This window comes from Brachyistius frenatus, unplaced genomic scaffold (assembly GCF_029030835.1).
Source record: "Brachyistius frenatus isolate BFR_SWC_R1_liver_20210118 unplaced genomic scaffold, ASM2903083v1 Contig_114, whole genome shotgun sequence".
NCBI classification, from domain to species: domain Eukaryota; kingdom Metazoa; phylum Chordata; class Actinopteri; family Embiotocidae; genus Brachyistius; species Brachyistius frenatus.
In genome coordinates this window covers 815447-842683 of record NW_027210713.1, presented here as the reverse complement: position 1 = coordinate 842683, position 27237 = coordinate 815447, and the positions used below count along the sequence as shown (strand labels likewise).

The window sequence follows — 27237 nt, the reverse complement described above, 5'->3', positions numbered from 1 at the left end:
CAGGTCCCACAGTGCCCTTCGTGACCCCTCTTCCAGCCTACTCCTGGGCCCTCATGGCAGAGAATGAAAGGCAAACTGAGAGCTTAAATGGGTCTGCAATGTTACACCACAACAGAGCCCATAACCACCACGCCACCCCGCGCACCGTGTCGGGTCTTTGAAGAAGATATTTATAAACCATTAGTGTGGCAGCGGGGCAAGGGGTTGGCTGTTTAATCCCCCAGATCTGTCATGTGTTAGCGAGCAGGAGGCGAGCTGTGCTGACAAGAGTGACAGAGTGAGGGCTGATGTGGGCCGCTGCTCGACCCTGGACGGGAGCGGCGGTGGCTGAGCCCCCCCCGACTGCCTCGCCACTTTACTGCCTGTGGGACATGGGGAGGGTTTACGGCAGCGAGACTGTAATTAAGGAGCTCTGTGATCTGATTTAAGATTTCCACTGAGCTCTCATCAGAGAGGAATTACAGGATGAGGCTCATAATCTGTATACAAGTACAGAGGCCTCCCAAGTTCATCAATATGGAGGTGTCGGGTGAGAAGTAACTTGGATGAATGTTTAAACTTCTGGACAGTGGAACAGTTCTTTTTCTTACGTCTTTATTTAAAGGAATAGTTTGACATTTTGGGAAAGTGTTAATTCACTTTCTGGTAGACGGTTAAATGAGGAGACTGATAACACTGATATCTGTAAGAGGGCCTATTATTCTAAGTTTAGTTGAAAAAAAATAAATGTATAGGACTCCACTAGAGTAGCTTTGCATGAACAAGCCTTAAAAAAAAAAAAATCCATATTTATCTTATAATGGCTGTTGATGCAGCCCCTCAATTCATTCTCCGTCTGAAATGAGCGGTTTTAGCTTCTGTCTCTTTAAAACCCACCTCTCTAAAGCCCACTGTCCTCTGATTGGCCGATTTCCAGGAAACCTGTAGAGCGGAAGCACTCAGTTTTTGTGAAACCGTACACGTTCGAACCAGAGACTGTATATAGAAGTGGACGATGCAGAAGTGCTTTAAAGTGCAATACCACCGAAGGCCACTAGAGGTTGGATCTAAAAAGCCTCAGGCTCCATAGACTATAAAAAGCAAGATGAAATGCTTGATGCATCAGAACCGAAGTTCACAAACCAGTGGGGGACGTCACCGTGGGTTGCCGCTTGCTCTGCCTCATCGTGTTGCCGTTGTGAACGTTATGAAATGAAACCGTAAACCAACCAATGAACATAATTTATTGTTCTTAATTAGAATTCAAATCCATCCGTATGTGTTCGAACAAGAATCTGCCCCGTTGTAAACAAAATTGGCGGCATTAAAGGATACATTAGGACATGTCTGTTTGGTAAATATTATGATCTTTATCTGCTTATTTTGTGAAATAACAATGGTTTTAGTCTTTTATCACAACTCTGAAATGTGCTAACGTAATTAAATATGGTAGAATATTTACTGAACGACTGTAAGTCATATTATCTCCTCGTCTCTGCATCGCCAGTCTGTACTTGGTGGCGCGCCGTACTTGGAGCAGCTGATCATTTAAAGACATCCGAGACGAAACTAACATCAGCAGTCGTGAACCGAGTGTTCAGATCAGTCTGAAATTTGATCTTTCCTCTCAAAACGAATTACTTTTACATCATTCATTAAAACCTTGGCCACGTTTAGTAGGAAGATCCAACATTGTAACATTATAAATACGACAGAAAATACAGAAAAGCACAACTGTTTTTTTGTTGTTGTTGTTTTTTTTATATGAGGACGCAGCCAGCAGCCAATTAGCTTAGCTAAGCATAAAGACTGGAAACGAGGGAAAAAGGTAGCCCAGCTGATCCTGGACTTTTGAGGTTGATACCAGTCACAATATATAGACTTTTGAAAAGTCTTGCAACAATTTCTTGCTCCATAATATTTTTTTAATAGATGATTGTTTTTCAACATTACAACAATCATGTTTACTCAGTAGACATTTTACAGTTAAAAAAAAGTTCTCTTTCAGTGGTCTTTGTAAATGCAGACAGTTTCTAAATGACCTAAAACAGTATTATTTGCTGTTTTACAATGGGTTATTTGCCAGACAGTTTCTTGACCAAGCACAGTACATTGCTGAAGTCCCAGCTGGTTGCTTGGAAACTACTCAGAGCCTCCGCATGACAGCAAATTGTTGGATTTACATTTAGACTTTTGCGTAGTTTAAAGCAGCCTTTCACTAAAAGATGTGTTTGTCCTACTTCTAATGCGTGTTCACAGTTTGACACTAAGTGACTGTTTTCAAAGTCTTCTAGTTGAAAGTGAAAAGTGTCTCTGAGTTTGTAGTGTGAACCTTCTTGGCTCATTTGTGGATCAGAGGGCCATTAACAGGCTCTAAATTTAACTTTTACCAGGCACTCTGAGATAAAGTCTCAAAGCCCACGTATAGATTTTATGGAGTAAAATTCAATCAATATAACTTAATTTGAGATTCCTAATCAATATGATCAGCAGGCTTCTTCTTCATTGACTGAGCCTCTTGTTTGGTGCAAAAACACATATTAAGCCATCTTATTTTTGCTCAGTTTTTGGTCCCCACCAACTCCTGAACTTGAAATACCCAATTATAAACACAAGATGGATGCTAATTTTATCTGTATGTCAGTAGCAGGTAGTATACAATGAGTTTTTTGAGTTTTATTTGTGGAAAACATTAGGTTTTTAAGTGCGGCGAGGGTCCATAAAACAAAAACAAAAAGCTAAAAGACCCTAAAACTGAGAGGAACTACGGGAGTTGGCTGACAAATTTCTGTAGGTTTATCACTCCACGTGGTCGTTTGATCCACTAATAACAGCTGATTATTATAGCTGTTACTTAAAAAACTGAAAGCCTGAGAACCCCCAAATTAATTCGCTCGATAATTTTATGAGGCAAAACAATACATGTAATGCTAAATTTGTGGAGATCTTTTATTGTATTCCAAGTAATTTAACACCCAACCAAGCAACTGCTTTCTAATTAGTTGAAAAAGAAGTTATATCATAGACAGTATTAAAATAATCCGTTCTCAAGCTCAGATATGCACAGCACTGTAAAGGATTTTAAACACAAAGTCCTTCTTGAATCCACTAAAATCCAGCCGATCCTGGTCAAACTTAAAATACGGCGAGGTCTACACCTTATATCTCAACGTCTATCTTTACCTTAAGCAGGGAAATGAGGTGATTAATAATTAACATCAGCAGGTGCAAAAGCCATTACACAGGCTAAATCAATATTTAAAAAAAAAAAAAATCCCTAATAATAGCATGCTAATTTCACATGTATTTAAGACATGGAGTTCACTACACGTATGCTAACGGAGCAGGTGTGGGTAAAACAGTGAAAAATATCTACTATTTAATATGTGATATATAAAAAGAGAAAGCTTTAAAGACAGTCTTTGTAGATTCAGAGATGCTGTGATGAGCTGCAGTATGTAAATCCTCAAAAAGACAGACATCCAGAGGAGTCAGGTTCTGCTGGCCCTGATCCGCGTTGTTCATTATAACCAACTGTTTGATGGAGATGAACCCTCTGGAGTTTATCACTCACCAAAAACAGGATTACTTTGCTGCTCTAAGAAGGAACGAAGTAGTGTCATTACAGGAATGTTACAGGAACTTTGGACAGATGTGACTGATGTTGTCTCAGTCCATTGCGGCTAACGTTGAGGCATGTTTAACTTTTTGTGAGACGACCGGACTCCTGTGCACCGGGGCAGCATGGTTTTAGTCACATAGGAAAACGTGATTCATGCTTCTGTCATCATTCCTCATTTCTAAATGATGATGCTGCATTTTCATAAACCTCATCGAAACAGGTGCTCCTACTTTCTCCTTTAACGCGACAATGAGAGAAAGAATCGTGATTTCAATTCTAAGCAAGAAAATCCAAAATGGTGCAGCTCTAATCTGAACCGCCGCTGCTTCAGCACATCCCTCATCAAATAATAAGAAGACTATGTTTGACACATTGCTGTTTGACAGTCTAAACCTAATAATTTCTGATCGTGCAGGTAGCTTAGCTTTTTCCTTGCAGTTTCATAGTAAACACATTCATTTTTGATGCAACTGTCCCTTTTTTTTTGTGTGGGGCCCTTACAGTAAAAATATGTGCAGCACATAAGGATTCAACAAGTATGTGGCCTTACAAACAACTGAAAAGGTAAGAAACAACATGTTGCTGTTTACACAATGTTATTACAGAGTGAGGAACCACAGCTGCTGCTGCTATTCTTGTTGCTGTGGGACTGACAGTGTTCACTCACTCTTAACACCCGAGTTAAGGCTGAAGGGTCAACAGTCACTTTATGAGTCCACATGGTGCTGCTTATCTGCGCCACGACACATTGTTGCTAAAATTGCAGCTGTGTAGAGTAGAGCTGCTCGATTCTGGATTAAATAACAATCAGGATTATTTTTTCCTTAGAATTGAAATCAAGATTCTCTCACGATTTTTTTTTTTTTTCAATATAAATGTTTAGTGCAGAGAAGAAAAAAAACTAATCTCACGGCGTCTGATACATAACTGGTGTTATTCCAAATTCTGCCGCCCCAAAAAGAATTACATCCACTTCGTGAGACGTTCCTCATATTTCGGTCCGTTTTGTCTCGACAGTGTGAATTTATTACATTTTATAACGACCTCAGCTGAAATATTGGAGGCTGCATTACCCATCAGCTACGATCAGTTCTGGTGAAAAATTCTTGGACCCCTTATCAGCCAACAACGACACTTCGAATCCAAGTTTGACAGGAATCAGATGGTTTTTTTAAGTACAGTTTATCATCACTGATTAACCTGACAGTGAAGCGGACATCGTTTCTAAACAGTCGACCTGTCTGCTAATTTGTCTTGCAGCTGTGCGCGGTGCTGCGAGCTGCATGCGGTTCTCAGCGGGCGGGCAGAACTTTGGACACCAGGAAGGGAACGGTCCTGTTTTAAGCTGATGTGTTGAATGAAAATGTGGCAGAATCGTTTGCGTATCAAATTGAGATCGTTTAGAGGTAGGAATCGTGATCACGATTTTAATAAGATTAATCGTGTAGCCCCGATGAACATCTTATTTTCCATCCAGGTTAGATGTTTGTCTCTGAAATGTTTAGACTGGGGTATCTTCCCTCTGAAGAGGGGAAGGAAGTAAGTGTGAGTATCATAACTACATTTTTACTTTGTTAGCTCGATGCCGGCCGGGATATTAAAGGGACATCAAATTAAACTTTCTGTGCATTCCCATACCCATACTATAATACTTTTGTTTTGTTTTCCCCCAAAAGGGGGCGGGGACGTGCTACCACCCAAAGTTCCCGGTTGTGCCAGTCTGATGTATAGAGCCATTTATTTGGGTCCTCAGTGTTGCAGCTCTGCAGCAGATTCCACTGTAGCAGCCAGTTTGACATTTTTCTGCTGAGTGAAGTGGCTCGTAGTTGTCTGTTTGACATGCTCGCAAATCACAGGCGTGACAGTAATTTGTACAGGTAATTTCAGTCATGCCTTACTTCCCTGCTGTGCATTACTGTGCTAATGTGACACTTTATTGATCTCTTTAGGGAAATACATTTTCTCCTCACAGCAAGATCTAAGTGCAGGGTCGGTAATAGGAGAGCAGCCCTGCAGTCTGTGAAGATTCAGTGTCGTGTTGAAGGATGTTTGCCGACATGGGGGCTCAAACTCGTGGCCTGTGGTTGAAGGACGGTCACCTGACTCAATACGCTGCCAAAAGCTACCTGATGCTTCAATTATAGTGTATTTTCCTGGACGTAAAAGCAGATGTCTTATATTTTGACTGCTTTTTAAATGTAAAAAATAAATTTACATGTAGTAAAATACACAACCTACTATTATCTACAAATCTGAGCTACATTAATCCAAAAGAAAATGTATATTTTTACACAACCTGAGTCCTATGATCATCCTTTCAGCCATCACTCCTCTAAGATGTGACAAAGTTTGACTAAAACACCTCATCGATGTGCTATAGAGACGCAGCAGCATCAATAGGACGTGAGTAAAAAGTAAAACTTGATAAATTAAGAAAAATAAAAGACAGATTAATCGACAATAAGAATAACTATTGGTTGAAGCTCTACAGTCGTTGTCGGGTGAAGAATGCTCTGCTGGCTGGCAGCGGTTCATGGCTCAAGTAAAAAAAAAAAAAAAAGGGATTTCCTTTAAATTGATGAAGCGCATGATGGTTATCAGTGAGTGAGGGGAGCGCAGGCGGAATGATTAACGGGCTGAAAAAGCCTTTTTTCTTTTCAACCGCTGACTGATTGCCAGCAAATCACAAATAGATGCATAAACACACAACTGAGAGAAATTGTAGCAACATGATGGGCCGTGTAATTCAGCTATAACCGCAACCTTTCTATTTCAAAGAGGATTAAATGAAATGCTTTCAGACTGTGACAGAGAAAAATATGGTACACAACATAAAGGCAAACTATGCTCGCTTGCATTCAACACAATGAAGAGCAGCAGTAATTGAAGACAGGTGAGAGGAGTGGAATCAACATGGATTATGTCAAAGTGCGAAAGGATTCAATGGCTCCCACACCATAACATGATAGATTTGGCGAGAGAGACTTTTAAGGCCTCTCGGGGGTCCGCTTGCGAAAGCATTATAAACCGTGCTTTTGTAAAAGTGCTCCCTTCAGTGTTGGGATTAGACGGAGAACAGTTGCTCCCCAGAGACTGACCGTGTGGTGTCAAATGGCCAAAGACAATTGAAAGAGATTTATTCTGGTGTTTGTGCAATCCTCTTGAGCTACTTTACTTTGATCAAAGTTGATAGATAAAAAGCTGCTGCCTTAATAAAAAGCAGGTTTGCCAAATGGCATTTAATCTAATCCAAAAGGAAAGGGCAAAATTAGCTTCAATCCAAAATGCATCTAATTAGAAATGTAGATTATTCGGCTGAGTATCAAACTAGTAGCTTCTGTAATATTGACTAATACTACTACTACAAAAAAAGGCAGGAAGATAATGAGAAGATGGAACATTTAAGTATTTCTGTTTTAAAAATCCATTTATATTGACAATTTACCCTTTTAGCTTTGCTAGCAACAAAATTCGAACAATTTGTTTTCCTGATTTGATTGGAAAAGTGTAGATACAGACTTCATGCTCATTTGGATTCCTTTTTGCTGACTTTCGTCATATTTAGTTTTGGCTTTGTTTCGTGAACTTTTTCTATTATTTTGATTTCTTAATTAGGCAATTTCACAAAATAAAAAGCCGTAATTCCCTGCTGTGTATCTTACACATGGCTTTGCTTTTTTGTCATTTCTTTACCGTCTTTAAAGTTTTTAAATCCAAAAGCATCCAAACATCTGCATTTAAACTTGCCGGTGTCTTCAGTGGAGCAGCACCCGCCATGTTTGTTATCTCTCAAATCTTGTTCCACGAGGAGGTTGGTAACGCGAGATTAACGCGGCTAAAGCTTCATGCATCCACGGTTCAAGGCCATAGACTGTAAAAGGCACATATTAAAAGATCTGCCTCAGATTTTAATCAATATTGAATTATTCAAGGAAAGATCGATTTGATTTAGAAAAAGATTTTTTTTTTAATCTAGCCCCACTAAATATGATACATAAGCGTTTCACATTTGTATTGTCATGCAAAAACGCCTTTGCTCTTTATAATTTCTCTGTAGCTGCAGACATATAAACAGATGTAAACAAAACTTTTGTCACAGACAAGCTTTTTAAGTTCAAAACTAATGCAGCTGCCTCACTGATTTACAGTCTAAATCTTACAGTTGCAGTATTTTCATGCTACTGAATGAGGCTTATGCTACACGATACACTTTAGACAGCCTTCCCTTGATCCTTGCAGACAGTTGGCAGCTGAAGGGTTAAGCCTTTAATTCTACCACAGTTCAACAGAGCATCGATTAGTTTGGATGGATGAGGCCACTGGTGGAGGCGAAAGTTGTGTTTGCTGTGGAGGAGGTGATCATGGACGAAGAGGTAAACAGATCGTTTGTATGCACATATAATAAAGCGTTTAATGTCGTTGTTTTTATGCATCTGTCAGTGTTGCATGCACACAGGTGCTGAGAGGTGTTTATGGAGATAAATGTCGATACGCTGAGAGTTTTCAGCTACCGCAATTAAAAGCCCCGCACACAGGTTTTATGGACACATTTGTCCAGCGACTGAATGGCGCCTGTTGCCCTTTAACCTCCAGAGCCTCACACCCACTTTGTGCTCTGAGATCTCTCTCCCCAGTCATGTCAGTGTGCAGCAGCTTTGCAGATAAATGAGCACTGTTTCTTTGGCCAGGTCGCTAAGCTGCCTCTCCACGCTCTAATCTTATTATCGGCCCAAGCTGGTTTAGCACGGAGGGAGACGGGATAGACAAAACTCGCACACAAGAAGACATCATAACACGACCGCTGTCCTTTGACTTCAGAGACAATCGCATTACAGCGGAAAGAGACAAACCTGGTGGCGAGCACTCGAGGCTCTGTGAAGGTCTCAAAGATGTTCAATAACTACACTCTGTGCACTGGATAGATGACCTGTTTGTTCAAAAGAAGGAGAGAAACATAAATATAACACTGTAATGTTGCTTTTACACCAGGTGTTAGCAGAGTTGAAACCTCTGACATTTATGCAGCTTCGCACAACATGCAAAAACAAGCCATTACTTCTGGAAACAACTATATTTTTCTGACCTCAAACATTTAGACATGAGACACAAAGCTGATGTCATTCTGGTTTTTAGTATCATTTAACTCTGACCAGGTAGACAAAATTAAACTGCCTTTCTAACCTTTGTGTAAAAGCCATTTCAAAGAAAACAATGTATTTGGAGGAGAATTGAGCTCCTGAGGGCACAAACAATTGCCTTCAGTTAAACCAATTAGGTCTAAGTGTTGGAAGACAGCTGCTGTCCTCTCGCACCACCTGTCATAGAAGAAGATAATCTATTTCATTTACATTGTTTATAAAGTGAAGATTCCCACTTTAAACTGACGTCGTCCTCTTTAGTGTGTATATATATATATTTTTTTATATTTCTAAATCACTTGAAACTCCATTGATGAATGAAATATTCTGCATGGCCAGTAATTATTGGGGTTAAGGCATTCTAATGTAAGTTCCTTGATTTATTTGATGTACTTAAGTAGGTCTTCATCTTGGCAAGCGGCAACCAACAGCGACGACAGCCATTAGTTTGTGAACAGCCGTTATGAAGCCTCGAGTTCGGATTTTAGCCGTCGCCATCTTGCTAGTGCGGAGCAGTTTGGAGCAGGAAGTGACCATATTTGGACGAGCCGTGGATCTGACTCAATCTGATTTGGAGCCCGACGATACTACGTCCCAGAAAACTAAGCAATAAAATCTTGATAACCTGAGGAAAGATTTCATTGACTTTGTATTTGATGAGAGAAGTTTAATGGGAGTCTGTGGAGCCAGAGGCTTTTTGGAGCCGACCTCTAGTGGCACTCAGTGGTATTGCAGCTTAAGGCACTTCCGCATCAACCTCATTTTTTAGACCCGGAAACTAGATGCACTTTTAAAAACAGTCTATGTATGTTTGTCAAAAACACACTTAATTTGGATTGTTTTTATGTAAATAGTTGACATGAATCAGATTTTTTTAGACAACAAATATTAATATCAGTATCAGGCTAAAAAAAAAAAAAATCCAGTCGGGGGAGCTTTAATAACCACTACATACATGGTCACGACAAGTAAGCAAAACAACAAGAAATTCATCCTAAGTGTAAACGCCTTCATGCTCACGCTGTGCTGCAAACAAAGAAATGTATTTATGAAGTCAGAAGGCATACGGAACAATACAAGTGATAGAAAACAGAGGTTCTCATCCCAAACATTTATGCAAGCTCAATGCCTGTAGGGAGAAACAGATACATGCTGCAAATGATTCTTCACCTCCTCACTAGACTCATGTTGTAACGTGAGAAACACAACAATGATAAATAATAATAATTATTCACTGCTGTGCCGAAGGGTGAGACTCCAATGAGTGTTCTGCTCCACTAAGGAGGAACCAAGTGTGAGATTTTCTGTCACACTTTGTGTAAATATGACAACTAAATGAATAAAATAATAAAGTTTAACTATAAAATATTCAACTCCACAACTTCTCTGTGACTTCTCTGGAAGTTGAGTGTCCTTTTAATACCGCAGCTCTATTTCTGTGACAGCAGCAGTTACATTTGCACTCTCATTTCGAGGCGGCGAACACGTACCAGTTTGCGCTGATTAGAGGATCGAAATGCACAACGGTCATCTCGACTCCGTAGGAAACTCAAGAAGCATCTCTGTCAGTGGTAATTAATCAGTTTGAGTGTGTAGCAGAACAGATGAATAATTCAAATGAAGTCTTAACTGAAATCAGGAGATATTTTAGTCAGAATTACTGATTACCACTAAATACGTAAGACTCGCTGCAGTATGAAAATAAAACGTTTATTTATTATCTATTATTTATACGAGAACGTTTTTTTTTTTGTAGCAACTGAGAATTCTTCTTACGACCCCTTAAAAGCAGCCGTTAATCTGCTTTGTTTTCAGTCAGCACTGTGACTCTAAATGAAAGTCACAAAAGAGGGTGAAAATTTCAAAGAAATTTCTAAATTTATTTAATGCTCGGAGACGAAGAGCTAAAAACAGAAGTTTTTTTCTTCTCTATTCTGCAGGATTCTTTTTTTTTTAATAAACTAAGCAACAAAGACCATGTAGTCATTAATAAAAAATGACACAATTAAATGCAATTAACAGGATGCTCAAACAACACAACAAAAACAAACAGCTACAAACAAAGAAAAAACTATCTCGGATGAAACCCACTATTGTTTTGACTTTACTTTTAGGAAGGGCTGTCAGTAATGATTAGTTCCTCACTGATTTGGCTGAATCTGTTGAATCAAACTGAGGCAAATTTACAATCATTCAATCTATTAAATGTAGGAAACTTTTTAGACGTTAAGTGTCGGACCACACCTTTGGTCCAGATGTAAATGTCTCAATAGCTGTTGAGTCGATTATAATATTATGTCATTTTGACACATTATGTCCCCCTTGGGATGAATAACTTTGGTGTCAGCTGGACTTTTCACGTGGCGCCATTATCGGGTCAAAAATTGGTCCAATACTTTTTAACTGTATTGATAATAAAATACATGCTACCAGCCTTCGCTGTACGAATGTTTGCATGCAAACGCACTAAACTAAAAATGTGAACATGTTCATATTATAGCTGATTTCTTTAATTCTGTCTGATGTTGTGCATTTTTGACCTTATATTGTGAATAAATGTGCTGTATAGATGAACTGACTTCAACACCAGCTTGTTAGCGATGCCACTACTTTCCACATATCATAAATGTTTTAGAAATGTTTTAGTTAAGACGCTTTATTAATATGAGCACACGCCACCACATCTCATTCAAGAAACAGATAACTGGTGGAACAAGCAGTCGGACGATCTCATAAAGATTCATACAGGACTCTTGATAAATATTTCAGATCCGGTGATACAGGTGAGCCCGTCAACACAGAAGAAGCTGTTTGCTCTGAGGAAGTTACAGCGAATGCACATCAAATTGTCAAATCATCCTGGATGGCCCACAAATGCCACTACATGCGTGCTTCAAGTGGAGCATCGGAGCAAATATTCAGCACAGCAGGGGACGCAGTCGCCTCCCAACACTCCAAACTCACACCAGACAACGTGAATATGCTCCTCTGCATGAGTCATTCCTCATATGCGTTAAACCAAAGGAGGATCCATTACTTTTTCACTGGTTTAGACTTAATTAGGCAAATTATTCAGCCTTTTTCTTTATTTGCGGCCTATTTTTCTATGTTGTGCAGCCAGAACTCTTGAAAAACAGTTTATTTTTTTGTTTTTTTTAAACTGGAACATTATAAATTCTAAAAAGCTGGTTTTAGTAACAGACATGGATTTTACAGAATGTAAACACGTCGGGATGTTTTAACAAACTCAGCTCCCTTTTAGCTCCACTGTACTTTCTCTGGCACTGGGCTGAGTCTGACTAATACATCTAAAGTGTGCAAACAGACGATATGCTTACACAGTGACTGGGTGGCAAAATCATCAGTTTTATATCCACGCCCAAAAAAAAGCCCTGCGAGTGTTGAAAATAGCTTTTTGAAACATTATATATCTTGAAATTAAATTAAAAACATGACCTGCTTTGTCTAGCACTCTCCTGTAAGTCTGTCAGCGAAGCAGCTGCAGTCAGTCATGCATTAACTCTCATATATTATGATCTATAGAGTCTTACGTATTTTTTTTTTTTTTTTTTTCCAGCAAGGGAATTTGCTCATTTCTATTTCAAGCCCAGAGGTTGGTTGGTCTTCTAAATTGATCTGGCGAATACAGCTGCTTCTAAGAAACCTGCTCAGGCCTGATAAGCACAGTAACCATGGCACCTTTTTACCGGCACAGCTCAGACATCAAATATGCTTCATTTCAGATGGGAGGGTGAAGCCATGAACTTTCTCAGGTATCAGGTCTGCCCCCCAGACAAAGTATTCGGAAGCCGGTGAGACAGGAGAAATGATTCAGCCCCTGTGTACAGTAGCTACAGTTATATTCAGCATGTCACCGCTTCCAATAACAGACATGTTGCCCCAAACTCTACCACACACAAGATATTTAAAGACATTCATGTTTCCTGACATGTCTTTCCTCTCAAAACATGTGCCAAACCTTCTTGTATTTGGAGATTCATGTTTTCGTTTTTACCCATTTGATGAAGTTAAGCAGAGAAACTTAAAGCATCTCCAACTAGATTCACTGAAAGATAGTAAAATCTCATCTGGTCTTCGTGCAGCCCACGAAAATGTCACCACCACAGGTTATTATCTCCATGTTTACACCTTATGATGACAGTCATTTAGTTAATATTAAAGTCTTGTTGTGGAAGTCTCTCAGTTTAGGCCGGATACAGAACTTTGGTACTTTTATAGCACAGACTAATTTCCTTCGATGCAACCTAGTAACAAAAAATGCCTTGAAATTTGTCATCAAATGTTAATACTTAAGCTACAGCCACATGAAAGCGATTTCGTTTACTATATTTACACAATTCTCATCAGTATAATTGGTGTGCAGCATGCATATTATCATAGGAAGTGATTACATATTACTCTTTATCAGGCAGTTGTTAAAAACCTTGTTTGTTTTTTTTGCAAATTCCCGCAAGTTTACCACAAAAAAGTCACGCAAATTACGGTGCAAGCTTTGAGGAAAGCTGCCACAAAATCTGGTCTGTGTGCAAGATTTTTTTCTTAAAACGGAATTTATTAAATTGGTATAGAAAAAATTAACAATGTCGTAGTCGAGGTGTCTGAACCGTGACTCTAAACCTGAGGAACATACTGTGACTGTTGTGTACCGTTACCGTGGTCGAGAGGGAAAACATCACTGATATGACTGCACGGTGCTGCATTGGCATTTTCAACAATGGCTCCATTCAAACACTCTGCCGGCCCTGGAGAGTCCATTTCCATCCAAACAGCTTGAATCTTGACCTCGACACACTAACGCAGGCCTGAGGCCCTCCGATCAGGGTTTTTGAGGCCGATACCAATCACAGGGTCTATCTAAAAACAATGATTTATCCTGTGGCATCATGGATTTATTCAACTATTCTAAACAACACTGTACAACATGTATTAAAATTAAGAGATGATAAAGGGTCATTAATTGACAAATGTTTATTTATTGTCATTTTTTCTTTATGAATTGAAGCAGTTTGTTTGTTCCTCTTGTCATTGATCATTTTCCCTGCTGAGCTCTATCTACACTTACACGCACATGTTGCTCGAGTGTGGCTGGAAAAGCGACTTTTATCGTCTTGCGTAAATTCATGCGGCTGTCCGCTGTTTGATGACCGGCTCCGATAGTCAGCGCTTCATCTGCTGCTGATGGAGCTGCCACTTTGTTCCCTACAGAACATGCAAGGAGCTAAAAAAAATATATTTTCTGTGCGGAAGTGTAACGCCGATCTGTTTCTCGCCAACTGAGAAATGAACGAGCAGCAATTTTCTCCCGAACTTGTCGGTGTGCGGAGTAAGAGATTACCTCCTGTAATAGGAATCTCCTCCGCACAGGCACGCAGTCCTTCCTGATGGTGCAGAGGAGAAACTTCTCTTATCAAACCTCGCTCTGGTCACGCTAATGGCACCCAGAGAGGCTTACAGACACGAGTGTCACTTCAAGTGATGGTTATGTCATTACTCTGCCCGACTGCAACTCTCAGTCATCCCCGAGAGCCAATTATTCCAGCGTTTGACAGATCTCTGAGATTATAATCTACTTTTGGGCCTTGTAGTCTGCTTGGTAGGTTGTTTCTATTTTCGGCGTCACCACCCTGAGGTATTAATTCGAATGGCAATTGCCTCATGACCACCAGAGGGACCGAACGGAGTGAAAATTTTATCCACAAACTAAATTGATGTTACAGCTGAACTAAACACTGGAGGGCTCAAAAGCCAGGCGAGAGGATTCACGGAAACAAGAGAGCCCGTTTCAGGAGGATTTGCTGTAACATACAAAGCAAGCAGATGAGGTGAAGCACAGGAAACCAAGACAATTAAAATGACTTCATTTTATTTTCACTGCTGTGTATTAATGGCCTTAATATTTAAAATAAAATAGGGTTCTGTATCCAGCGTCATTTGCTAACTTCGCTTTGCTCTAACTGTAAGGAACCAATCAGTGCTCAGGATGAACTCAACTTGTAATAAAAAACACTATGAAGGACACTGATACCAGCTGCAACCAAGCGGAAAGTCAGTAATCCTGTTTGAAAAGAATGATCTAACAGAGTTAATGCTACTGTTGGCAAGAATTAAGCTTCTGTGGTTATTGAGTTTACTGTACCATGGGATCAAAGAAACAGAAATGATACTAGAGGCTCTATTTTCATCAATCTGAACTCCCATCGTACCTGTGACGCACCTGAGCACGGAGGGTGGGGGTGAGATATGGAGTAACGCATTACAACCAGGCGCAAGTAAAAACGGAAAATAAGAAAGAACAATAGTCGCATATACTGATTAAATTACATTATTTTAATGACTATTCAAATATTCAAAACTCATCATCCGTCCCTACTAACAACTCATTTATTGAATTCTAATTGCACTCCATCTGTTGGATTTCTCGTCATTTCACACATCACCACAAATATCCGGCTCACGGTGGCACTAGAAAAGACGATTAACCTTCTAACTCCACAGTCAGTACATGTTCAAGACAGTATTTAGGAAAAAAAAAAAAAAGGAAAGGTAATCTTTCCTTGAGAAGTGCATTAAATGAAACTGAGTAACATTACAGGGGCACAGTGTTATACACTTTTAATCTATGAGGGGAAATAACAGCCGCAGCATGCACCACTGCAGGATTGACCTGAGGGGCCTTCTTTAGCCTCACATAACCATGCCTGAAGTCTGTAAAGCCAGGTTACACCTCAAACCGGATGACAGCTTTAATCTGTCCGCAATCACCCTCCCCTCCATCTGGCGAGAGGGTCGAGCAACAGGAGAGAGGAGCATGGATGCCTCTCACTCCTCAATGAATACTAATCTCTCACCTCCGCTCAGACAAAAACCCGTCCTGCTTTCACCATTTCTGTGCTCCTACGCGGCTTCACGGGCCATCAGCCACCATTTTAAAACTAACCTATCACCACTACAGCCAGGAAGAAAACACACCCTACCGTATGAAAGAAAAAGTCCCCTATTGCTTTTCTATAACAGCCAGACTATAATCTTCCAGCGTCTTAGTGCAAAACTCATCTGTTGCCACCAGACAACCCGTCTCTACAAAGTCAGAAGAATAAAGGTGTTCCGTTTTTTTCTTTTCCGTTACGGACTAGCAGTTTTTACGCCTTTTAAGCCTTGAAAAAGAAAAATCAATCTTCCTCTTCAGATAAAAGCAAACATTTTAAAATGCTGATGAAACAGAGCGGAGTCCCTCCGCCACTCGCAATCACAGTTTGCTTTTTGTGATGAATTGCAGAAAGTGTCTGAAAATTAATTTCAGTGGTCTGAGGCTGCTTTCTCGATCCACGAACACCAACACTAACGGTTCTCTTTGTCTCCGACCTCAACATGAACGCGTCTGAGCAAATCGAATTTCACCGCAGCTGATGGCGGCCTGGCGCATATGTGAGTGTGTGTGTTTGTGTGAGCGTGTGTAGATCTTTACATTCGACACATTGATTTCTACCGCGAGCAAATGTCTCATTTAAAGAGGGAATGCGCCTCATTAGTGAGTGCCATTTTCCCAGAGTGCAGATGGCCCGAATCACAGCGACCCTCGCCCACGCCTGAAGTGTAAACGACACACTCCTCCGAGATGCATCGTTTATGGTTCGTGACCAGCGGGGGAAACCGGCGGCGAGTACAAACGCAACAAGCCTCATTTGGGTGCTTTATCCTTCGCAGAGCTGCGATTCAGAAGCTGTGAAAGATACGGTATCCTCGGTGACGCAGAAGAGCCAAGTCAGCATCTAATTGGCCAAGCGGGAAGATTGAAAGGTGTCCTCTCCCCGCTGGATAAAGCGGCCGGTCACCGGTGGCCGCATCGTTAGTCACATGAAGATGGAGCATGGATGGTGAGGTGACGGGAAATCACACCTGTCAGGGTTCAGCTCTCACTCAGCCTCAGCTTCTTTATGACTCACTGTTTAATGCTGTGTTAAAGTCACAAGCAGTGGGTTTAAAGGAGCTGAATAAACTGAATGTACAGTGACTTGTGTGCCTGATAGATGCATCTCAATGAGCGATGGGAGTTAATGAGGGGAAATTCTGACTGCTGTTGTAGCAAACCTAGCTTAGCTTTACTAATGATTCACGCATGCTTTGATCTAGTCCTCGGCGCCTGTGTATATTCCATGTATATTCATCATTCTCCGGGCTATTATCCCCCTTTTTACTATTAAAGACTGATGTGTTTTGTTTGTTGGACTCTAACAGAGAAAATAATGAACAGCACAAAGTGACTCAACAAGTCTGTGTCCCTCTAGAAGAGAGAAGAAAGTACCTTTTTTTTTCTGTTTACTCTTATTACAAACTAAATAATTATTGTTATTGTTGGGTTTTTGTCTTGGTTAAAATACAGAAGCAGATTTTTCACAGCCCCCATTTGGGTGAATACGTTGCAATATCAGCAATATCGTGTTTCCTACTTTGTGCTGTAACCACCGGACAAAATTAATACTAGAGTTAATACGAGAGTTTTCGAATATTCAAAATAAATAAAAGTAATAATAATAAAATACAAATCGATGAGTATACATGTGAATCCTTTTTTTTTTATTTCCCCAGCTTTTACCGCCGACTGGTTGTAACGCGTTACTCCCGTCAGAAGGTGGCGGTAGTGCGCCTGAAAGCTGTCTGCCAGCCGCCACTAAACAACATAAGGAGAAGAAGAACACGCTGCCATAGTGGCTCAGTGAGTCCGTCCTTCTCTTTGTGTGTGTGGGCGAATTTCGATGATTGAACAGTTCAGAGCCCATTTCGAATAGTATTTAATAGCTAATGGAGCTACTTGGGTTTCAGTTTTTTAGAAAAACATTCATCCTCCAAAGTATTTCGTAACTATATAAACGCTGATGTAGTGATCTGATAGCCAATCAGGAGTCTGCATTGAGTTTTTTTTTTGTATTCTTTATGGCAATCTTCTGTCTAACGTCCTGCCATCAAAAACAGACAACACCTGTATTTTTAACGAAGCAGAGCAGAAGCTGTGACTCTTTCTAGAAGTACCACGGCACGACCCGTGGAACCACGAGCATCAACCAGAACGGCACCGATCGGCTTCGGCAGTTGTGTCGCAGCAGGAACACGATGCAGAACGTGATGCAGAACTGAGGAATCAATCTCTCAAGCGGTTAAAACTCATTCACTGCTATTGATCCTCTCATCGCACTCGATTGGGTTCTCGCCATAAGTGATAACACTCCTGCCCTCCTGTAGAGCTCTGCTGCATGAGATTACAGCTGAGGTCAGAGAAGTGAGCCGGTGATGTTTACACGAGTTTCTCTTTCCGCCTTAAAGGTTCTGAATCATTCCTCTCTCAGTTGCACAATGATGAGTATTATTGGACTGGTTAAGTGTGCTGCGGATAGCAAATCCCTAATGCAGCAAGTGCACCAAACATCAAAGCGAGTCAGTCACCAAGCAAAATGCTGATTAGTGTGTGAGCATAATGACCAACATTGTGCGTCGTATTTTTCTTTCCGATCAGGGCGAAATTTGGAATTTGTTTAATGTGCATCAGATAAAATGTGCACGGCCAAAACATGATATTAGTTTCATAACACAACCTGCAAACTGGAACAAACCACTGGAGACAAAAACAAAACAAACAAAAACTGCGTGTGCAATGTCAGCATGTAAATAATTCTGTCTGCAGCAGGATGAACGTTAACTGTAAGCGAGCGTGAAAATCTGCACCGCATCGGCGCGAGCGTACGGCCACGTCCATCAGAGTTAGCGCTGCAAGTTAAGATTGTTTTGATCACCTGCCTCAAAGTCACATTAGCTCAGTGAGCCGGCACGCCGAGCTCCATTCAACACCTGTCAGCTTCCACCGCTGCAACTGTCCACACACATGACTTAATGTTTTCATACATCCACGTCAGTCTGCAGTCCAACATGCAGCATCTGCTGTGTGCACCATCATAAAACTGCGTCCTCTTTATTGCGTGGCGAGCGTGAGCCAATTAATTTGACCTAGTTTTACATGAGAGACTCCTTTAGGTAGCTTTCTGACTCCAATCAGTGTCTGTTCTCTCTGCGTGGGTCTGCCGGGAGTTCATGGTACACAGAGTGGACTCCGGTCAATTAGGCTCGTCGAACACCCACGCTAAGGTATGTGTCAGCCTAACAAACGCAACTGTGTATGAAACTGGTGGCAATTTACCAGTCTGAGGCAGAAAAGATGAACTCAGCTCAAGAAAGAGGCTCAGAAGACGTGCAGCATCGGGATGTTTTCTCAGCAGCTGACGAGGAAGACTGATGGCGAACGTCAGTTTATTAGTCTGCAGTAGAGGAGGAACTTTGACTTCTTTGAAATTCTGATAAGCAATATGGATTCAATCAATCAATAAATCGATCAATCAATCAGCAGGAAAATAATCAGCAACTATATCCACAATCAATTGAGGGCCATTTTAAAATGAAAGCTGAGATAAAATAGTAAATGTTCTAACTATTAATCAAGAAGTTGCTCGACAGAAAATGAACTATTTTGATTATTGATTAATTGTTTCGAGTCATTTATTCATGAAAAAAAAATAATTATTCTTTGAATCCAGCTTCTTAAATGTGAATATATTCTTCTTCCTTTCCTCTTCCACAATAATAAGGTGAACATCTTTTGGTTGTTGATTGTCAGTCTGGAAATAATTTGACATTTCAGGCTGCACTTTTGGCTTTGGGAAACACTGCTCATCATTTTTTACCAAATCGATTGATGGAGTAAATAAGCAACAGATCAATTGATAATGAAACTAATCATCATTAGCAACAAATACTGGGATTAAAAATTTCCCTCTGAGGGATTAATAAAGTATATCTATCTATCTATCTATCTATCTATCTATCTATCTATCTATCTATCTATCTATCTATCTATCTATCTATCTACTGACAACTGAATTTCAAATTCTAACTGCCGTCACGCTTCTTGTAACCAAAAAAAGTATGAACGTCACCAAACATAAACACAGACTGTAATAAACATGGGGGTAGTCTCCAGGTACGAAAACAGACAAGTGTGTCACGTCATGTTTGTTAGTTTAACAGCACGCATGTTTACTTTATTTATTTTTTGTCACATGTTCAGCCGTGGACATTGCAGAAAAAAGAAGCATCACACAACATTATTTAAGACCGAGGACGAAAACTAACGGCATTAGCAGCTTGCTAAAAAAATACTAGTTAGGAATTTAACATTTTGACACAAAGATTTGAATTTTTATTGCAAATATATATCGGCTCCAAATATCGGCTATTTGGCTCCTTGATAACCAATAATCGGTATCGGCTCTGAATCGGCTTGCTATAATATCCTCGGTGGAGCTTTTCTGCGTGCTGAGGCTGTCCCTCTGGTCTAGACTGAGGCCGCGCTGATAGAAATAAACCTGCACTGCTGTCATTACTTCAGTTAAAACAAAACTTTTCTTCACATTTCACCGAACATCTGCAGTTTCCCTATAAATAACTTTTACCTCACAAGGGTCAAGCCAGTCTACCCAGCGACAAAATAACCAATAAATTACACAACAAACTATTCAGTGAAGTTTCCGCATCCTTTTCTCTATTACCTGCTTCCTCCTTTTACCTCTGAGATTATTGACATGTCGACTGACAAGAACAAGCTTCACTTAAATGTGATCGTCCTACTGGGACTGATGAAGTTTAAAGTGACTTCATGAACACTTTGACTTTGACTTGAAGACATCGTCTTGATCTCTGGATGACTGCGACTCTTTGTGGCCGCTCTCCTGCCAACGCTCTACCCTCACAGATCGTTCTCATGCAGCAGCCTGCCGGGAACGCTTTTTGTTCCAACGTTGGACCACGACCGACTAATTTCTTGTTTAGTTAATCATGCGATACATAATCAGAATTACCCTAAGCTGTGCGAGTTATTCTCTGAAAAGGGATATAGCTGGCGCGCAAACATCATCTTACACCCGAGCCAAGTGGCTCCCGTCTCATTATGAACCAGCCGTCAGTGAACACAATCAGCCGATGACATGACAACATTTTAATAGCCGGGCCACAGAGGGAGCCTTTTTCACAAGAGGGGGGTGAGTCTGGCACGCCGAGTCACCTTGTCACTGTCCTCGAGGCAATCTGATGGGCAGCAGCAATGTGTTTCAGTATGAACACCCCGAGTGGTCCAACTGAAATGTGATTTATTTCTCTGTTGTGGGCACAAAACATTCTTCAAAATATTCAGTATCGGTATTCGTCAAAATTGAAAGCATCCTGAAGGCAGCGAAGTATGAACAGATTTATTTAAGCGGCCAATTAGCTACGGGTCTTCTCGCGTAAAGCCAACGAGCTCATTTCAAGTCATATCGGACAGACGGGTGTGCGACGGGCCGGACGGGCTCATGACAGGCTGCTTAGCGGCCAGTCCGAAATTTAAAGAGAAAGGAGGCAGCTGAGGTCGCGCGTCAGTGAGCCGCGAACTGAACCCATTCGTTTTCATTCCATTTAGCAGTTACACAAATCAAAGCACGGCAGATGTAGTCATGCCACAGCGCCTTCAATTCAAAAGCCCCTTAAAAAAGACACGGTTTTAAAGTCAGGTGTCCTCCTAAAGGACAACGCAGACGTTTTTGAATCACTCAGAAGTGAGTTGCAGATGGACATAACGTTCCTGTTCGTCTTTTTTCTAACGCTGCTCTTCAGTCATTAAACAACAAGCTGTGACAGTCTCTGATTTCCACACTGGGAGGAAGCCGGCAGCTGGTAAGAAACGATGCAGCAGCACAGCTGACGGGAACAAGATCGGCTGAGTAAGAAGAGCCTGAAGGGCTTTTCGGAGCAGAGCCTGAATGATGCAGAGTGAGTGCGCTCAATAGAGGGGGAAACTAATAGTATTTAACGCATCTGTCCATTCATACCAGCATTTTAGGGTTTGCTACGTGGAGTGGGTGGAGATAGAAGAGGATTTCTGGAGAATCTGATTTTTCCAACTATGTTTGGGCTCCATCGACGGAAAGCGAAGTCCATCAGCCTGAAACCCTTATTTCAGTTACAAACGGACCGACTCCATCGTTGTCGTGGCTGCATGTGATTCACATTTTTGCCTCACGGAGGTGGACGTGGGGATCTCCAGCTGCGAAAGTGATGGTGGAATATTCAATCAGAACGATCTCGAAAGGAGTTAAACACCATGTGTGTCCTTTACTGTTTTTGGACCAACAAAGAGTTTTTTGCCAGCTCGGGGCGCTTGTGAGTGCTTTGGTTGCTATGATACCAAATACATGCGGAAGCAACGGTTAATTTATGTGTTTAAAGTACGTCATTTCACAGACAGTTTGTGTTACGAACAAATACCGAAGCTCGTAGGGAGGGAGGACGGAGGATTTTTTTCTGCGAGGAAACATCTTGTCGAGGACCATCGTTTGGTTCAGGAGCTGAAGTTGGACGGAGCCCGGTTCAAGGAATAGTTTCGTGAGCAGGACAATTGAAAATTGGACTTTTCATCTCAAGGAAAGACTCAAATTAGCGGGAGCCCGTCAGCTCGGAGGAAAGTCTACCCGTTTCACTGAGGTGTCCACTGTGATTGGACGGCTGGGTAGAAAGAAGTGACGAGCGCAGCGTTTTACCCAAAGTTAAACATTTTCTAACTCTTGTTGACCAGAAAGAAAACCCACAGCTCAGCGCTTCATCACGTTGCTGGTGCTCCCGTTCAAAACAATTTAAAAAATACACTGTTCACAAATATTGAGCTCCAGCTGGACGTCCATTAGCCTCTCTGCGCCGACTGTCGCTCGCAGCTTTAGTTTTTCTTCTCTGTGAATACAGTCTGCGAACTCGGCTCGTATTAGCGTTTGCGCAGCCACTCTGAAGGGGCGGACCAATCAGCGACCGGTGCCTGTGATTAACTGCGTTTGTCCCGCCCCTCCTTCACTGTGATTGGACGGCTGGGTGACAGTGATGAGCGCTGTTAAAAAATTTTAACTGTCTGTGACCAGAAAAAAAAAATCGCAGAACGTTCAACGTTTTTAGCACAGAATAAAAGTTCAGCACCTCGACACGTTGGTGGTGTTCATTGAAACAATACAAAATATAATGCTGTACTCTTAAAAAAAAAAAACGCTTGGGTGGACAAGGGCCGCGGGTATTGCAGCAGTGGCACAGTGCTGCAGGTTCAAATTAACCTGAGCGATGGCAAACACTTCCCCATGGAGCGTGACCAGACCCAGATTCATGCAGTGAAACTTGGGTATGTTCGCACCAAGATACACGTTCAAGGAGATTTGGGCACATGACGAATTTTTACGCCACGTGGACAAATGAACAACCTTTACGCTGTAATGTTTGGCTCCAAATATGAGAAAAAAAAATCTCCTTATACCAAATCAACTTGAAGCGGTGCAAAACATTTTAAATTATGAAGCTTCCATTTGTCAAACATTATTTATGAGTTATCCTCTCAACTTATTTGAATTTTTTTACATTAACTGCTGAAAGCCACAGCAGTAAAAAAAAAAAAAAAAGCCCATGCTGGCTGCAGGACTTTGTATGAGCAGTATTTTTAAGTAAGCCCCTCTTAATTTGACAGCTGGGATTTCTTGTCCAGACTTCTTTTTTTTTACAGGACATCCGGCTCCTTCAGGTACACTCCTGCTTTTATGTTATTTTTAACTTCACAGGGGACAATAACCACGAAAAGAAGTAAAAAAAAAAAAAAAAAAAAAAAAAAAGAAAAGAAAAAAATTGCAACAACGTTTGACTTCTTTTAAATTCATTTCAAAGCATTCAACCATGTAACAACATTATGCCCTCTTAAGATGAAGAGTACTCTGCTGTGTGCTTAAAAGGGGACCTCTGGTACAAACACAAGCTGCTGCAGCCTCAGAGGAATTCACAGCAATAAAAAGAACATATTTCAGGAATTGTCTGCCTCTTGCTGCATTTCAATTCAAACTTTCCCCCGAGGGATGGAAAAAGAAGAAGAAATTAGGCTCTCCAAGACGCATGTCTGGAATGTGAGCGGGCTAATTAGGTGTTTATAACTGCCAATAAATCCTCTTGAGTATTAATCTCACGATGCATCTCAATGCATTTCCAGTCCATCAGGGATTAAAAGAGGCGTGGATTAAAATCAGGTTTAGAAAGCAGCAAGTGTGAAAAGGTCACAAAGGTCCTTTCTCTGAATGGAGTTCTACTTTATTCATCACAACTAACCATTAAACATCGCTGTTCTGTGGGGAGGGAGTTAGTTAAAAGCCAAACTGTGTTGTTTTTGTTTTTTTTGGACTGTATGAGGTTTAAAAAGTGGAGTTTAGTGACAGGAAGAGCTCTTAATAGGAAAGTCGTGTCCCTGACTTTGGGTACAGACCGTCTCCCTTCAAAGATAAATATGAATTTGTCACTTTTCGTGATGCTAACAGACTGCCACGCGGCTCCGAGTTAATTCATTCATTAGCCTACCTTGAAATATCCCGATGAGCATCAGCATTGCTCGAAGTCTGTTGTTTATCGCCATGGCGCAACATTCACCGGCTGCTCCGGCCGCGGCAGCTTGGACAAACCCAACACAGTCCGCGGCACTCCTGCCGAACTGCTGCTTTAATTGTCTTCAGGCAGCAATTAACCGTCCGCCACAAAAACCTGCGAGGCGACGTGTGCAAATAAAGCTCCCTGTCGTCTTCCCATCCCGCCAACAGACCGCGGCTGACACGGCAGAGCGCACCGCGCACCGGCCGGCTCCGCTCCTTCGCTCCACAAACCTCAGGAGGCTGCGACGCATTCAACTTCTTCCGGTTTGAACTTCTCCGTTCTTTCTCTCTGCTTCCGAATCCAGTTTGTGAAGGCTTTTACTTCTCCTGCCGGTCCTTGCCGGAGCGCGCGCGCGCGTCGCTGCCTCTCCTCCTGTCCTCCGCGCAGCAGGAGTTTATTCACCTGGTTGAGCTGCTCGGCGACGCCCCCTGGCAACGATGGCGGAGAACTAACGCCAGGCATTTACAGGCAAGTCGCTCTCTTCGGTGCTCGACTTTTCTCGACATTACCAGCACGATTGTATTCGTGCGTAATGATAAGTGAGGTTTGTGCTGTACAGCAAAGGAAAAAAAAAAAAAAAAAAAAAAAGCCAAGTATAAGGACGAAATAAGGTGTCATTTTCTTTCTTTGCATTGTTGTAACCTTGATTGACTCGCATTTACATGTACAAAACGTCCACTCAAAGACAGCAGGGACCCCACTTATCACATCAAATTGGACTTAATTAGTTCCTCCAAAGTTTCTGTGTGACTGAAACTCGGAGCAGTCTTTGAACCAGGTGACTCACTTTATGAAACACTGCACAGCACTTCTGAACACCTTTTCCCACATGTCTTTAATTTTGACTGGGTGTAGTTCTGAACGTCGGCCACAAACCTGGACATGCGGCTGCAACAAAGAAAACGTCAAACATCTCTTTACTTCAGCCTTCATATGAGCTATCTTGAAAATGCATTTTGCTTCATTCTGTATTTGAACTCTAACCCTAACTTCATTTAAGAAATGTTTTCTCTTGTGCTTCATTTTATCGAATGCATTTTTATTTGTAATTATTTTGCTTATTCTTATTATTCCCACTGAAACCCACGGATAATTGACACACCAATAAGGAAACAGCAGCAGAAATTACTCAGGTTTACCAAACTGTAGCTGCAGCTCTCTTAATCATAGAGGTCATCAGACAATGGTAGTAAACTGGCACCACTTAAGACCATTTACTTGCTGTATTTACTTTACATGAGAGTTCAAAGAGTTGCTTTAAAACTAAATAGATTTGTTCAGTCCTTACCTGTAATCTGCATAATATGTTGTTAGAGCATTGCTAACGTGTCCCACACAAACAAACTCTTTGCCCCACATTTGGTTCGTTTTAATCTGGTCATCACTTGCGAGTCGACTTAATGGTTTTCAAGCTCTCCTTTATGTTTCCTTGTTGCAACGTACTGTATAAATATAGTTATTATGATCGTCCTCATTGGAGGGATCTTATCTGAGGTACAGCTGAAATCCACCACCTGTCTCCGGTCATGTTTTATGAACTATACATTGTTCCTTGATATCACTGAAAGAAGCCACAACGGCATTTACGGTTTATGTTACATAAACAAACCAGCATGAGCTACATTGTAATGATTTCTGCATGTCTGCACGGGTTTACTGCGGCTTCCTCCTGAAAGACTTTATCTCCGTCTGTGCAGGTGACACAAAGAAACAAATGATTTGAGAAACATATTTTAACACGAGGCGGAGAGGCTCTTGTGTTGTGTCACCGCCCGTCTGAGTAAAAGTCGCAGCACATTTGACAGTCAGAAGTTTGCTGTGCGTTCTACATCACTGCAGCAAGGGCAGAGGTCAAACGCTGGAGGTCACACGTGCGTATAATCTAATAACTTAGAATGTATAAATACGATCACCTCATCGTTGTATATCATTTATTTATTTAGAGGCACTTAAAGCTGCTGTTTTCTGAACATGACCACCTTAAATGACAAATAAAATTTCAGCTGCCGTTTAGTTGCTCATTAACCTTCACTTCGCCTATTTAGACATCCGGCACATATTAGGAAACATTCATTCGGAGAGAGGGAGGAGTTTGCCTCTTCAGCTGCTAAATGCTCCACCAGCTGGTCGATGACTGCCACCACATAAATCGTTTGTTTCCGACCCCCAAAATCAACCGATGGTCAGAAGTTAGCGCCTCCTGGTTCGGTTTAGGCACAAAAAAAGCACTAGTTTAAAGAGAGATAATGGTTTGGGTTTGTGCTAACAACAGCATAACGACTGGTGGAAAAAAAATGTATTGACTTTATATTTCATGACAGAAGTTGAATCTATGAGTCTATGGAGCCGGAGCCGACCTCTAGTGGCACTCGGTGGTATTGCACTCTATGGCACTTGAGCATCGGCCTCATTCTTTCATTCTTTCTTTCATTCATATAAAGTCTCTGGGTTGTAGTCATTCCACATAAAGGTAAAGGTCATTTGATGATGAGACATCTGAGATCCTTGAGTGTTGTTATTGATACGACCACTAGAGGTCGCCTAACTTTAAATCGTAGCTGTGGGTCGTAATAAAAAGACCCGTGGGGTCGGTTTTTGGTGGAAGACAGTCTGGCTGATCGTGTCTGTGGAGCTGAGCCGGTGGTGTGTGGCGCGTTCTTTGAGTTTTTCACTGAAAACACTGAAACAGTAAAGCTGCGGATTAGAAAAAGAAAACAATCGTCTAAAATGCTCTGTAAAGCTACAAAGGCTCACTACAAGCAACCTGTGACATCGTCACTTGATCCATTGAAAATATAAAAGCAACTTTAAATAAATTCTGAGTTATAACAGGACAACATGACATTATATGCTACCTAGAATAATAAATGATAATGCCGTCATAACCCTCAAAGTCACTCATCATTTATTGTCCACATAAATGTAAAGCCAACTCAATTATCCTGCACTATAAAGTCTAATCAA

The 27237-nt window shown here is 41.2% G+C and overlaps 1 protein-coding gene across 1 annotated transcript in view; it reads right to left on the bottom strand.

Annotated features, from left to right (window-relative positions):
- The window catches only part of esamb (endothelial cell adhesion molecule b), a 47437-nt gene extending 22796 nt beyond the window's left edge, over positions 1-24641 (bottom strand). Inside the window, exon 1 of the mRNA XM_069712989.1 lies at positions 24205-24641. Coding sequence (XP_069569090.1) covers positions 24205-24259 — 55 coding nt within the window. The 5' untranslated portion in view covers positions 24260-24641. The remainder of the gene's footprint in view (positions 1-24204) is intronic.
- Positions 24642-27237: the final 2596 nt, after the last annotated feature.